At 36.1% G+C, this 15993-nt stretch overlaps 1 protein-coding gene across 1 annotated transcript; it reads left to right on the plus strand.

Moving 5' to 3' along the window:
- LOC109244050 (peroxidase 12-like) lies at positions 212–2859 on the plus strand. Its single transcript, XM_019411082.1, has 3 exons — positions 212–507; positions 843–1037; positions 1951–2859. The coding sequence occupies exons 1-3, from the start codon at positions 277–279 to the stop codon at positions 2572–2574; spliced, it is 1050 nt and encodes a 349-aa protein (XP_019266627.1). The 5' UTR covers positions 212–276; the 3' UTR covers positions 2575–2859.

Raw genomic sequence — 15993 nt, forward strand, 5'->3', positions numbered from 1 at the left:
CATAATACACGTGATAATAAAACTAACGAACAGACATATGTCTTTTAATTCGTGGAGTCATTCTATGCAACGCTCAAATTGAAATATCTTAATCGAAAGACTAAAAACAGTATGACGACCACGCGGCTCTTTCATGTAGAAAATTTCGTGATTCCTCTTAAAAGTCTAAACCATGGAAATATCCAAGTGGATTACTTTATATGGTTATAAATTTGAGCCTCATTCCTGCTGTCTTTGTATCAATATAGCCAGCCAATATAGAAAGAGAGAGCAGCCATGGTGTCAACTACTTCAAGTTTTCTACTTCTTCTTCTTGTTTCTTCTTCCTTGTTTGTAACAGAAGCTCAGATACCTGCTCCAGTTAAAGGTCTTTCATGGAAATTTTATGAATCTAGTTGCCCTCAGCTTGAATCCATTATTAGGAAGAGACTTGAAAAACAGATCAAGGATGATGTTGGCCAAGCTGCTGGCTTACTACGCCTTCATTTCCACGATTGCTTTGTTCAGGTAATCAATTTTTCATTTTTTAAATTTCTATACCTACTATTCTAGTCCGATTAATATCTACCCTTTAGTTATCTTTGATATAGTGATATTTGATTGGAGGCAGAATTTAAAAGTGAAGAAAGAAACTTTCGGCACATATTAATGTACTCTTATAATATGCAATCTTAAACATATCATGACATTTTTATAACCATGAGAGCATGTCAAAGTAGTTTCTAAATACATAAAAATATGTGAATTTATTTTACACACTGAAAAAGAGCACTCCATTGATTGATTATGTTACTTCAAAGTAAATCATTAATTTCTTTATTGGTAAATATGCATTATTGTAGGGATGTGATGGTTCAGTTTTGCTAGATGGATCAGCAGGAGGGCCAAGTGAACAGACTGCAATTCCTAATTTGACCCTAAGAAAGAGATCATTCAAGATCATTGATGATCTTAGGAAAAGGGTTCACAATGCATGTGGGAAAGTTGTGTCTTGCTCCGATATTACAGCTATTGCTGCTAGGGACTCTGTTGTCTTGGTAAAACCAAAATTACCATTTTTTTTATTCCATGCTTAATCTTGCTTTGGATTCTAGTTTAATTAATTTATTAATCAGAAACTCTTCATTTTCATAACAAAACTATATACTTGAGCAACTCACTCTTATCTACTTCTATTATGTATATATATACTCCCTCCGGTCCAAAATAAGTGATTTTTTGGCCTTTTTCTTGTGGTCCAAAATAAGTGATTTTTCCAGATTTCAAGAATGACTTAATTATTTTTTTCCTACATTGTCTTTGAAGTAAATGGTGTTGGAATATGTGTTAGGAGTGTTTATGTGAGATAGTAAAGGTTAATATGGTCAATTTTATTGCTAATTAATGCTAAAAGGTGGATTTCTTAAGTTGTGTGAAAACATCCAAAAAATCACTTATTTTGGACCGGAGAGAGTAATAACTAGTGCTCCCTGTGTTCCATTTTATGTGAACCTGTTTGACTGGGCACGGAGTTTGAGAAAAAATGAAGACCTTTTGAATTTGTGGTCCTAAACAAGTTAAAAAGGGGCCCAAAGCATTTGTGTAATTATAAAAGCTTCTCATTAAGGGTAGAATTGTAAGTTTAAGCTAAATTGTTTTCAAATTTAGAAAGGGGTCATTCTTTTTAGAACGGACCAAAAAGAAAATAGGTTCACATAAACTGGAACGGAGGGAGTATAAGTTAAGTTAGCCTCATTTGTTACCGCGGCGGGAGTTAAACACGGCCTACGGATTCGACGAACTCAGTAACTTTTGTCTAAATTATTTATTTGTTTTTAAAAAATTCATCGAATCTGTACGATTAATTAATTTGGAATTGAACACACTAACTTAAATTTTCTGAATCCTACAAACTTCAAATTTTGACTTTGCATATGTATTGTTACTTATGAGATTATATGTTCCTCTCAGACTGGTGGGCCCAACTACAATGTGCCCTTGGGAAGAAAAGACGGACGGACCTTTGCAACAGAACAAGCAACCTTAGACAACCTTGTTGCGCCATTTGCCAACACCACAGTCGTCCTCAGTCGGCTTGCAACCAAGGGCTTAGACGCCACCGACGCCGTCGCTTTGTCCGGTGCCCACACCATCGGAATCAGCCACTGCACTTCCTTCACCGACCGTCTCTTCCCTAACCAAGACCCAACCATGGACAAAACATTCGCCAACATCCTTAAACGCAGCTGCCCCACAGCTAATTCTAACAACACTGTCAACATGGACATTCGAAGCCCTAATTTATTTGACAACAAGTACTACGTTGATCTCATGAATAGGCAAGGGCTTTTCACATCCGATCAAGATTTGTTCACTGATAGAAGGACTAGGGGAATTGTCGAGAGCTTTGCTAAGAACCAGTCGCTGTTTTTTGACAAGTTTGTGATTGGTATGATCAAGATGGGACAATTGAACGTGGTGACTGGTGGAGATGGTGAGATTAGGACAAAGTGTGATAGGAGGAACAAGAATAAGAAGCTTGACATTGCTACTGTTGTTGAAGAGTTGGAGGAAACTTTCTCTGCTTTGTTTTAAGTTTAGTCTTTTGTTTTTGTTTCAAAAAAGCTTTTTATTACTTTTTTTGTAATAATAACGAGTGTCTTAGCTAGCATAACTGCATAATAATAACCTTTTGTTTTGTGATGTAATGTAAGGAGATGTGTTTGTGATCTCCTTTATCTTCTTTTTTTTTTTTTTTACTTTTAAAAAAGTCTGCATTGCTTGCTCCATATATGGCTGGGAATCTGGTTCTGGTGATGATGATGGTATTAATTAATTTGCAAATTGCAGCTTTTAGAGCTGAGACTATGGATTGATTAATATATTATCCATTTATTTGAGCCATAAATGGAAATCGTATTCCACCTAGTTTGACTGGGAAATACCATGTTTTGGAAACACCTCCCTCTTTTGCTTTATTTACTTTTTGGAAAGACTTTAATGGTGCTGTTTCCTTTCTGTCGATCGCTATTTGTACTAATCAACTTCAACATCCTGGTGATATCAAAATTCTTTCATTTGAAAAAAAAAAAAAAAAAGAAAACTTCTAATGTTACTTGCACATTTCAACATCATATATTTGTTGTAAAATGTTGAATGGACCATGTTGTACTGAATTTGATTTTTTACATCCCGTGGAATTGACATCTTTGAAAGGACACAACAAAGTGAACAAATCATATTTTGATGGGGTTGTTGGGGTTTAAGATTTTTTGTCTCGGTCTATAATTATAGTATTTCTTTTCTATCTTCTTGTCTCTATATCTTGGTAATTTGCAAAGAAAGAATAATTGTGAGGGGATATCCGTCTGAAGTGCTACTAGTGACACACATCAATTTTCAATAATCTATTAATATGATTTTGGAAGATAAAGTTTCTAGTATAAAATCTGGAGCATAAGGAAAACGCAAATAACTCAATATTCACAATAATATTTCTCTCTAAATTTTATGATAGTTTTGTGGGAAATATATAAAGACACAGTTGATACAAACAAACTTTTAATTATAAAAAAACGGCACAATAGGGTAAAAAATATCCACCTTTCCCGCCTCGCCCCCTCGCCCCTCAAAAAGAAAAACAAATTGAGTAAAGAAAAAGAATTATATTATGAAATAATAAAAGAAGAAGAAGAGTATTGCAGAGAAAAGTAGGTAGAGAGAATTCTTATTGATATGTGATGAATTACAATGGAATAGAACCCTCTATTTATAGGGAGAGGGTGACTTAGCCACCAAGCAACGAACCCTAGAATCTCTCTAAATATAGACATTCACCATGAATAAAATTCTATTTATAACACTCCCCCTTGAATGTCTATTCAACAGATAATGTGCCTCGTTAAAACCTTAACTAAAATAAAACCCAGTGGAAAAAAATTCTAGAGAAGGAAAAAGAGTACACATACCTAACAATACGCCTTTTGGTTGCCTCGTTAAAAACCTTACAAGGAAAACCCAGTGGGACAAAACCTTGTAAGGAAAAAAGAGTACAACGCGTATTAACTCCCCCAGATGAGAACATCAATTCACATCCTTGAGCCTTCGCATCCCAATCTTGTGCACTAGCTTCTTGAAGGTTGACGTTGGCAAAGATTTGGTGAATAAATCCGCCATATTAACTCCAACGAATATGTTGCACCTTGAAAATCCTCGCTATCCCATTATCATGCTTATAGTTATAGCAAGATACATATGTGCACAAATTGCACTGAGGATGTAGTACTTCAAGATCAAGAATTGTATATGCTTTAAGCAATTTAAATCATTTGGGGATTGTCATATAAGTATAGTCAAATAAGCCATTTAAATAGACTTTAGATGCATATCAACTTTTCATGTCATGCTAGACATATAAGATAAATAAAAGTGATTGCACACACTATTGACTTTATACTTTCAAGTGTTTGAACTACATGTTCAAAACTACATGTCTTTCATATGAAACCAATTCTATTTGAAATCGTTTCTCCAGACTTAAGATCCTCATATATACTTAGCGTTATTATAGATGTTGTCGACAAACATTATATATCGGTTCCAACCTCCTTATTTTCATATAGACATAATATAGAGATCTCTTCATTCATATATTCAGGTACCTGAATCTCTCATGAGATTTTATGAAGTGTTATGTCATGTGATCTTCTAGATCACTTGCCTCCTTTATTATGATCATTTTGATCATTTGCTCATCTTCTTTATCAAGAAGTTTATTTGAAACCGATTTGTCTATAAGCTTCAAGAGTACCATAGACTTTGTCCTTCTAGGACTTAATAGGAGCATTTGCAATGAGAATATAATTACTTTCTTTGGGTCAGCAAATGCGTCTGGCATGCTTTGCAATATATTGCAAATGAATTATCCTTTTATGAACTTCAAGTTCATATTATCTTATTCGAGGATCTAGATGTACAAATGATAATTCATTCCACGTAACTTTTTCTCAACTGTTTATCATGTCTCTCCCTCATGTTAGAAAAACTAACTTGTTTCCTCAACTTTGAGAACCCATCTTTGTGCGTTACGGTGTTAATCATAATATACACCGCACATCAATAATAATAAGATGGAATTATTTGGTTCCTGACCCTGAACCACTTGTGAGGGGAGCAAATAATATACTTTCGTATACAACGTATATCGAACTGATATAGATAACTTTGTTCTCATAAGCAATAGTTTAGCTATTAAGTGGAGGCACTCAATAAATTATTTTGCTAAACCAACTGTGATGTAAACCAACTTATCAAGAAGAACTATCTTGAATAAAAAATCTGGAAATTATGCTTTATATTAAATTATTGAGCAAGTTACCTCGCAAACACCAGGTTGTGGGTCAATAATAATTGCACATTTAACCATCTCATAGATGCATCTTATGTGGTATACATGGTAGGTGAATGGGCCCATATTCACCTTTGATATTTTCAGCATTCATGGGATTCAATCCCAATTTTAATTGGTCTATTAATTAATGAGAACAGGCAACATAAGAGAATTCGTAAAGAACTTTCTAGTTCTTTAATATTTACCCATGTGAATTCTCTTTTATTTTTGCACACAAGCTTAAATTGATATGGCTAAACTGATTATGCCAACTAGATAAATTATCAATATTGATAAAGTCTAGGTTTACACCATGACATATGCAATTATCAATAAAATTCAAGTTTATTATGATAAGGATTTTTATATCAATAAATATCCACTTCATTGTGGTATTCTTTTGTTTATGTAGTACAAATTGGAGAATAAAGCGGGTAGCTTTTCACATACATATTACCCCGCTACAAGTTGTAGTAATAGAAGATATTAAATCTTTCCTTTATTTATAGTCTCAATATAATCAACCGCTTTCGTGTATACTTTGGAAACTGAATAAGTTTCTTTGAGACTTACTACAACACAATACCTTATTGGTAATTAATTGTGATTGTGTTTCTCCAAAATAGTATAATTGGCTCTTGCAGAGTTCTCAATTAACTTTGTAGTACCACATATTCATCAACCCCTATATGGTGAATATCTCTTTTAAAGAAAGTTATACCATTATGGTTATGGTCAAAATTATATGCAAGATCTGTTTCTTGCATTACCGTTGTCTTTTAATAATCACAATGCCAAAATATTTTGGCGTACAATAGGTACGTGACCAATGACTATTCATGCCATAATAATGATATTATTTTCTTATATCATCTCAAACCTCCTTCTAGAGGTGAGTGTGGTATATACCACTAGCACGCTCATATTCTTCCATAAATGAATATGTATTCTTAAATCAGATGTTGTCACATTCACATCATGAATAGACCATAATCATCTATATGTGCTTTATAAAATCTCATGTCAAATCGATGACAAGTATTTTCACAAGTGGGGGATTATTTTGAGAATCCTTATTATTCTCATTATCACAATGATGACGATTATAATTTCGTCTATTGCCACGTCCACATCCATTGATACATTCATAATGATAATTTTGTTTTCTTTCAGACTTATCACATACTGCTATCACATTCTCTTAAGGGAATGAGAATGGAGCAAATTCAATGGGACAGGTTTCCACTTTTTGTGCCCATAATCATACATGAATTTGATCATGGCAAGACATAGAAACTTTTACCACTTCAGGTGATTATAATTTCTTACAAACTCCATTAGAGTTATAATCAAACTTTGTTGTCTTTGCTTGTATTTAAAATCAAAGTATAGAATAAAAGAGAAAAATACGGTAAAATACTTACCTTAAATCCATAATTTAATCATGAAGGAAGTTCATGGAATAATTGACAATCATTATGCTCAATCCCAAAGCTTCTACTCAATTGGTTAGAGTCTCGTACTGATAACGTATTATGAAATAAAAGAAGAAGAAGAAGAAGAGTATTGCAGAGAAAAGTAGGTAGAGAGAATTCTTATTGATATGTGATGAATTACAATGGAATACAACCCTCTATTTATAGGGAGAGGGTGACTTAGCCACCAAGCAATGAACCCTAGAATCTCTCTAAATATAGGCATTCACCATGAATAAAATTCTATTTATAACAAATTATCATTTGTTTACTTTTTATGGATAATAGTGGTATCTAAACCAGCTTATACATCTCAATTGCTTCATCATATACCTTCTACCTCTCATTTGTACAAGAATCCGATGTTCTGCCTGCTAATCACCTACTAATATATTTTTGTCGCTGCTCATTTTTAAATTATGTAATTTTTAAGGTAAGTATTCACTTTATTGACCATTACACCTAGATGTTAAGCATTTCTTGTCAACAAGATATAATAGCTTTGACTTAAACTTTGTACATATGTCGTAAAATTTATTAAATAAATATGAATATTATATTCGTACCACTGAAACTAATTGAGATGTGATAAAGTTTCAAATTCTAGCTCATGAAATAAAAATCCTGAATGCGTTTAGCCAATTCATCTTCGTTTACCTCTGTCCATAGAGTTAATTACTGGATGCAACAGACACATGAATAAGTAAAACCACAGCTATATAATTTTCAACGATTCTCGTTGAAATAAAATGTAATTAGCCATCGGTAAATCTATTCCCCACTTTAAGAATATAGTTAGTGATCGTGTCCTCAATTTTGATACTCCATTTTCCTCCACTTCTCCTCGTATTACTTTGTTGTCGGCTTATTTGCCCCTAGTTTCTAACCTAATACATTGAACATTTGGCCTCTCTATCTACATCATATCTAATTTGTCGTGATTTGATTAAAAAATATAAAGGTAACTCAACGAAGGAAGAAAGATGATGAAAAGGACATGAGATTCTAATATCAACTTAGTGGACGAAACCAACATTGATAAAATAGACGCAAGTTTTGGGAGAACTAAAAGTGTAAATGTTGAAAACATGGAGGATTATTAGTGCTCCAAGTGAAAGAATAAGGATGACTTTGAGTCCATGTCCAAAAACAAGGGACTATTTTGGACTTTTTCAGTGTTTCTCCCCACGACATTATGTTAGTCAAATAGTTTTGTTCAAGAGCGAATCGCTTATTTAGCCATTATCTTCACTATATCTATGAAGTAGGTCTCATGTTGTCATTAATTATTTTATCATCATATGTATCAGTATCATATGTATATAGCACATTATGAGAACATTTGTAGAGCAAATTTAAACATCAAGATTATTAGTCTAAAATGTTATCTGGTTTGAATTAATACTTAATTTGTTTACATACAATTCTTAGCTATATATATAAGAGGTATGCAAAACAACAAACAACAACAACAACCCAGTAGAATCCCACAAGTGGAGTCTGGGGAGGGTAGTGTGTACGCAGACCTTATCCCTACCCCGAAGAGGTAGAAAGGCTGTTTCAGAAAGACCCTCGGCTCAAGATAATAAAAAGACAAAAGGAGAGAATATTAGATTCATCACGGAGATCATAGGAAAAATAGAAACATAAAATGCAGAAGAAAAATGCAAAGCAAAAACGATGGCTAGTAAGTGGAACCTGCGTCGAAAATAGAAAATAGTGAGAAACGATATTACCCCTAGCTATCTTAGACAAAACCCTACCGGACTAGGCTCACAAAGACACAAGTAACACAAGACTCAACTACCTCCTAGCCTACAACCGTAATACTCAACCTCCACAACTTCCTATCAAGTATCATATCCTCGGAAACCTGAAGCCTCGCCATATCCTGCCTGATCACCTCTCCCCAATACTTCTTAGGCCGCCCACTACCTCTTCTTGTGCCTTCCACAACCAGCCACTCACACCTCCTTACTGGAGCATCTGGGCTTCTCCTTTGTACATGCCCGAACCATCTGAGCCTCGCTTCCCGCATCTTCTCATCAATGGGAGCCACGTGCACCTTCTTCCGAATATCATCATTCCTAATCTTATCCATCCTAGTGTGCCCGCACATCCACCTCAACATCCTCATTTCTGCTACTTCCATCTTTTGGATATGTGAGTCCTTAACAGGCCAACACTCAGCCCCATATATCATGGCCGGTCTAACCACCGCTTTATAGAGCTTACCTTTGAGTATCGTTGGCACTCTCTTGTCGCAAAAGACTCCAGATGCTAACCTCCACTTCATCCATCCTACCCCAATACAGTGTGTGACATCTTCGTCGATCTCCCCTTCCCCGTGGATAACCGAACCAAGGTGTAGATATCGAAATCTTAATGGATCGAGTTAAATCCTAAATTCAAGATACTACAAGACCTCTTGAAATTCTAGGAGTCTGTCAGTGTTGCTTAGAGGCTACTCTACCAAAACCCTAAGTCACTCTTATAAAAAGGGTTACATAATCCTTTAAAAAATATCTCAAAAAATAGAGATCATCTCGAAAATCCCATAAACTCACGGGATATTCACAAAGAGATCAAGAAGTGGCCGGATAATTCTTGATAATCAAATACTTCAAGAAGATCCACAACATACATCATGGAAATCAAATATATCCATGAAAGCCCGCACCACCCTACGTTCGAGAAACACGATATTCTAGCCCTCGAATCACGGAGATAATCAGGAGAGAAGAATCAAGGGGATGAACAGAATTGTACCCGCGTCTTTTTATAAATAAAATTATGTTCCTTCATATTTATATTGTGGTTGCAATTTATTTTTGAATCACAAAAATTTATTGCAAACAAATTGGCACGCCCAGTGGGACCAGTTCTGCCCTTCATCTCTTCTTCCTGCAAATCGAAACTACATGCTTCAAAATTTTCTATTGTGATGATCGGGTACTTCAAGTCTCGTCTTCAAGTTTCGCCAAGGCTACACCCCGACTAACCTTGAAGTAGGGGGCACTTGTAGATATCGAAATCTTAATGGATCGAGTTAAATCCTAAATTCAAGATACTACAAGACCTCTTGAAATTCTAGGAGTCTGTCAGTGTTGCTTAGAGGCTACTCTACCAAAACCCTAAGTCACTCTTATAAAAAGGGTTACATAATCCTTTAAAAAATATCTCAAAAAATGGAGATCATCTCGAAAATCCCATAAACTCACGGGATATTCACAAAGAGATCAAGAAGTGGCCGGATAATTCTTGATAATCAAATACTTCAAGAAGATCCACAACATACTTCATGGAAATCAAATATATCCATGAAAGCCCGCACCATCCTACGTTCGAGAAACACGTTGTTCTAGCCCTCGAATCACGGAGATAATCAGGAGAGAAGAATCAAGGGGATAAACTGAATTGTACCCGCGTCTTTTTACGAATAAAATTATGTTCCTTCATATTTATATTGTGGTTGCAATTTATTTTTGAATCACGAAAATTTATTGCTAACACAAGGTACTTGAAGCTGCCTCTACTTGGGATAACCTGTGACTCAAGCCTCACATCCACGTCCACTTCCCCCAGCTCGGTGCTGAACTTACACTCAAGGTATTCCGTCTTCGTTTTGCTTAGCTTGAAACCCTTAGACTCAAGCGTCTGTCTCCAAACTTTCAATCTCTCATTAACACCGGCTCGTGACTCATCAATCAGAACTATGTCATCGGCGAATAGCATGCACCACGGCACCTCCCCTTGAATATGGTTTGTTATCGCATCCAACAGCAGGGCGAATAAGAACGGGCTGAGCGCAGAGCCTTGGTGTAACCCCATCTCAACCGGAAAATGCTCAGAGTCGCCTCCTACTGTCCTAACCCGAGTCTTAGCCCCATAATACATATCCTTAATTGCCATAATATAAGAGGTATGCAAGTGTAAATAAAAATTAAAACTTGAAATCAAAAACTCTTGGAGTACGAAAAATAAATTAAAAGTGATCAAAGACAATTAGGATATGGTTGGTGCGGTGTAGTTAGTAAAAGTCTAAGGAGTTGTTCCTTGCTGAGATCACACAAGCATTTCTCAATATTTGCTGGCTTCTTGCACTAAAAAATGTTGGAGCTTCTAGTTTTCTTATTTCTTTTATTGAAGTGAAAAAGGGATGTCTCCAGAATGTAAATTTTAATTTTTCGTTTGCGCTTAAAACGGAAAGATTACCTCGTTGATTGTTCTGCTTAAGAGGTTTAATAAAGTTACCGTAACAGTTTATAAGTAGGGTGTACCGGTGTCAAATGTGGATGGGTTGTATTTCACGGGTTAAAATAAGTTGAATCAATAAATGAGTTGTATTAGACAGTCTATCCTAATCCAAACATTAATGACTGCTTCCACGATTCGTACTCGTGACCTATAGGTCACATGGAGACGACTTTACTGTAGCTCCAAAACTCCCTTTAACATTATTTAAGAACAACAATTTCAAATTCATTTTCAGAATTCACCCCTCTGAATAAACAATTTCCAAGAAAACTTGATATAAGAATTATCACTCAAATATATTTTTTTCACCCCTCAATAGTCGAAGTTGCTAGATCGTCAAGCAACACGTACGATATTTGCTTCAAAATTAAGTGTTGCTTATTATGTTCTTCAAGGTATCACCGTGCATGCTTATAACAATCCGGCCGGTTCTTTTGAGAGTATTAGCCTCAATATCCTATTTATTTCTCCCTCTGTTTTATTTTATGGTTACTTGACTTTTCCAGATGCTTGGTGTCGGGTTCGGGAGAGTTTCGGAGTGAAACGGGACACATAGTCCCTAAGTGTGAAGTTTGAGTTGTAAGAGTTGGCCGTAGTTTGACCTGTGTGAAGACGACTCTGGAATGGAGTTTCGTCGGTTCCGATAGTTCTGTATGGTGAATTTAGTCTTAGGGGCATGTCCAGATGTGGATTTGGAGGTCCGTAGGTCATTTCGGCGTTATTTGGCGAAATTGAAAAATTGGAGGATTTTTGTGAAGTTTGACCGTGAGTGGACTTTTAGATATCGGGATCGGATTCTGATTTCAAAAGTTGGAATAGGTCTGTAATGTCAAATGTAACTTGTGTGCAAAATTTGAAGTCAATCGGACTTGATTTGATAGGTTTCGGCATCGGATGTGGAAGTTAGAAGTTTATAAGTTCATTAAGTTTTAATGGGGTGTGATCCATGGCTTTAGCATTGTTTGATGTGATTTGAAGGCTTGACTAAGTCCGTATGATATTTTAGGACTTGTGGTATATTTGGTTGAGGTCCCGGGGACCTCGAGTGAGTTTCGGATGGTCAACGGATCAAATCTGGAGTTGTGCTATTGCTGAAGCTTCCAGCTTCTGGTGTCATCGCACCGGTGGTGGGGTTGGCCACAGGTGTGGACTCGCATGTGCGAGCGGGGATTGCAGAAGCGGAACTGGACAGTCTACGCAGAACTCGCAGGTGCAAAAAAGTTTCCACAGAAGTGGCTTCGCTTCTGCGGTTGGGAGATGCGCAGGTGCGACACATTTATCGCAAGAACGCACGCGCAGGTGCGGCTCTTTCTCTCGCAGAAGCGAATTTAGGGGACTTAAGTGAAGTCTGCACCTGCGATGGAAATTCCGCAGGTGGTGAGCCGCAGATGCGGTTGTGGGTTTCACAGGTGCAGATTCATTGGGCAGAAAAGGCCTAAGTTCGAGGGTTTGATTTCATTATCCATTTTTGGACCTAGAGAGCTCGAATTGAGGTGAGATTTTGGGGAATTTTCCGAGGAAATATTTGGGTAAGGATACTTGACTCATTTTTTTTTATTATATTCCACTAATCTATTATTAATTTTTTCATTTAATAAGGATTTGGGTTGTGAAACCGAAGGAAAAAGGTGTAAGGTTCTTAGATCAAATTTTGAGGTTTTGGTCGAGGTTTTTTTATCGGATTTGAGTAATTTTTGTATGGGTAGACTCGTGGTTGAGCGGATGTTTGGATTTTATGACTTTTACCTGATTTTGAGACGTGGGCCTGGGTTGATTTTTTGGGGGCGATTTTCTAATTTCTTGTTTAAGTCATGATTTCATTATTTACATTAGTTTCTTGTAGTTATATTTATAGTATGTAATTGCTTTTGGCTAGATTTGGATCGTCCAGAGTCGGAAAGTCGAGGAAAAGGCATTCTTATTGACCGATTGAGCTTGGTTTGAGGTAAGTGACTTCTCTAACCTTGTGTGGTAAAAATCCCCTTAGGATTTGGCATCGTTGTAACAATTTGTGATATGTGAGTGCCGTGTACACGAGGTGACAAGTGCGTATACAGGCTAAATGTTGGAATTCCGGTATTTGTTAAGTAGTTTCTTTTTTATGCCTTAATTGAATTATTCTAGCACGTGTAGTCATTATGTTTAGCCTAATTTCACATGTCTACGTGTCTCATCTCTTAAGTGCAATTTGTACAACATGCTTAGTTGAATCACCTACTTCCTTGATTCCGTACTCTTTCTTTAACCGTAGGATTTCTTGCTTGTAATATCATTGTTTCATTTACTACGTGTTGATTTTAGTGATTCTTGTTGAGTTGACTGTTTGATGGTGGCACGAGGTTTCTTCCGTGCAGAGTGTTATTGGCACGCGGTTTCTTCTGTGTGGAGTGTTATTGGCACGAGGTTTCTTCTGGAGTGTTATTGGCACGAGGTTTCTTCCATGCGGAGTGTTATTGGCATGAGATTTCTACCGTGCGGGGTATTATAGCACGAGGTTTCTTCCGTGCGGGGTGTTATTGGCACGAGGTTTCTTCTGTACGGAGTGTTATTGGCACGAGGTTTCTTTCGTGCGGGGTCTTATTGGCACGAGATTTTTTTCGTGCGGAGTGTGATTGGCACGAGGTTTCTTCCGTGCGGAGTGTGATTGGCATGATGTTTCTTCTGTACGTAGTGTTATTGGCACTAGGTTTCTTCCGTGCGGATTGTTATTGTGGCACGAGGTTTCTGCGGTACGGTTACTGTTTTTCATCTATTCGCTGTGTTGTTTGTTATTGTTATTATTCCTTGACTTATAGAACGTTCATTTCCTTACGTGTTGTAATTGTCTTCTTGTTTTCCCATGCCGTTGTTTTTCCCGTATATTCTTATTGTTTCATTACCCTTCCATTATTTTTATTATTTCACTTTCTGTCTTATCTCTTATATTCCAGTAGGGCCCTGACCTGACCTCTTCACTACTCTATCGAGGTTAGCCTTGTCAGTTACTGGGTACCGTTGTGGTGTACTCATACTACACTTCTGCACATGTTTTTGTGCTGACCCAGGTACAGCTCATCAGCCTCGATAGTAGAGTGTTGGGCTGCTACTTGGAGACTTCAAGGTATATCTGCCAATGTTCGCAGACCTCGTAGTCTCCCCCTCTATCCTATTTATGTTATTTTCCTTTATTCTCTTAGACTCTGATGTATAGAGATGTTTAGTACTTCCTTAGAGCTTGTGGCTTATAACTACCAGGCTTTGGGAGTTCTTCTTCTATGATTTGCAAATTTTAATTGTACATGCCGAGAGGCAATTTTCAGTTATATATTTGTATGTTGATGTTGAGATTTTAGCCGTTATTTCAGTTCTTTTCCGAAATTGTTAGGCTTACCTAGTCTTAAAGACTAGATGCCGCCATGAAATCTTACGGAGGAAACTTGGATCGTGACAATGCTTATGATACATATTCTGGAACAAAAACGAAGGATATTATGGTAAAAAGCGGCAATTTTAAAACCATTTTTTCAAAGTTTATGGTACGTACGTAAGGGACATGCCACTAATGCTAAGTGTAAATTTGAAAAATAATAATAATTAATTCTCTTTTAAGTTTTTCAAAATAACAAATACTGGAGCAATACTCTCTCCGTTTATTTTTAATTATCTATTATTGACTTTCCATACCCCTTAAAAATAATAAATAAAGTACATAACTTATCATGATACCCATGTTAATTGGTGTATAGTTATAATGGATTTGAAATGAGTTATTAATGCTAAGGGCAAAACAAGAAAACTAAATTATTTTTCTCTTGATAGGGGAAAGTGACAAGTAAAAATAAAAATTTGTTTTTAAAATATTGGACAAGTAAAAGTGAAGGGAGGGAGTAATTAAGAATAACTATTTGTAGAATGCATAACAACTTGTTTGGATGCTTGTTACCCATTGTATCATATTGTATTATTTTTCCAGAACAGTGTTTGTTTTGATTGTTTAGTTAAAATTGATTGTATTATATTGTTAAATCCATTGTTGCGCGACAATGATAAGTCCCATTTTTTGAAACAACCGATTTGATGTGGTGGGCTCGTTTCCTATTTTTCTTTCTAATTATCCCCTAACTTATTACTTTATAATTCTATTTTACCCTTTACCTTTTTTATTTATTTATTTTTTTTGGTAATTAATTCTTTCATCTACCAGGGAAAATATTTACAAAGTAAATCAAACCCTTACATATTTACTTATCATGCTAACTTCTCCCCGCACCACCTATTTATCATATACATCTATTACATTGGATACCAATTTAAAATCTGCAAAATTTTCTCTACTTTCTTGTTGCTACAACAGTGTATTTCTTGAGTTATCAACTTTGCACACTGTCTCCCATCCTCTTGTCTTGTTCTGAAATATTCGACCATTTCTTTCCTGCCACACGTAGTAAAATGCAGCTGCCAACACCATTTTGTATAACTCAGTTGTTGCACTTTTCCTTTTGGCCTATTGCTCTGCCCATTTTAGCTCTTCATCCCATCCTTGTACTGGTCTACCAATGCCTTGCCATGCTAAGAGTTTGCTCCACAGTGCTTTTGCATACGGACATTCAAAGAACAAATGTTGTATGGTTTCCTTATCACCATTGCATAAAATACAGTCTTGATCAACTGATATTCCCCATCTTTGCAATCTATCCTTCGTGTATAGTCTTCTATGAGCAGTCATAGTAAGCAATAAATTCCATCTAGGACACCCTCCATTGTGGAAAACTATTTTCCTCCAGCTTACTTTCACAAATGTACCTCGCAGCCTGTGGTAAATTTGTTTAATAGAGCAGCTATTCATGTTTGTGATATCATCATGGCTGTAACCAGCATCCATCATAGTCTTCTCTGCCTTCATGATTTTACCTA

Source organism: Nicotiana attenuata, chromosome 2, assembly GCF_001879085.1.
Source record: "Nicotiana attenuata strain UT chromosome 2, NIATTr2, whole genome shotgun sequence".
In the NCBI taxonomy this organism is placed as follows: Eukaryota; Viridiplantae; Streptophyta; class Magnoliopsida; order Solanales; family Solanaceae; genus Nicotiana; species Nicotiana attenuata.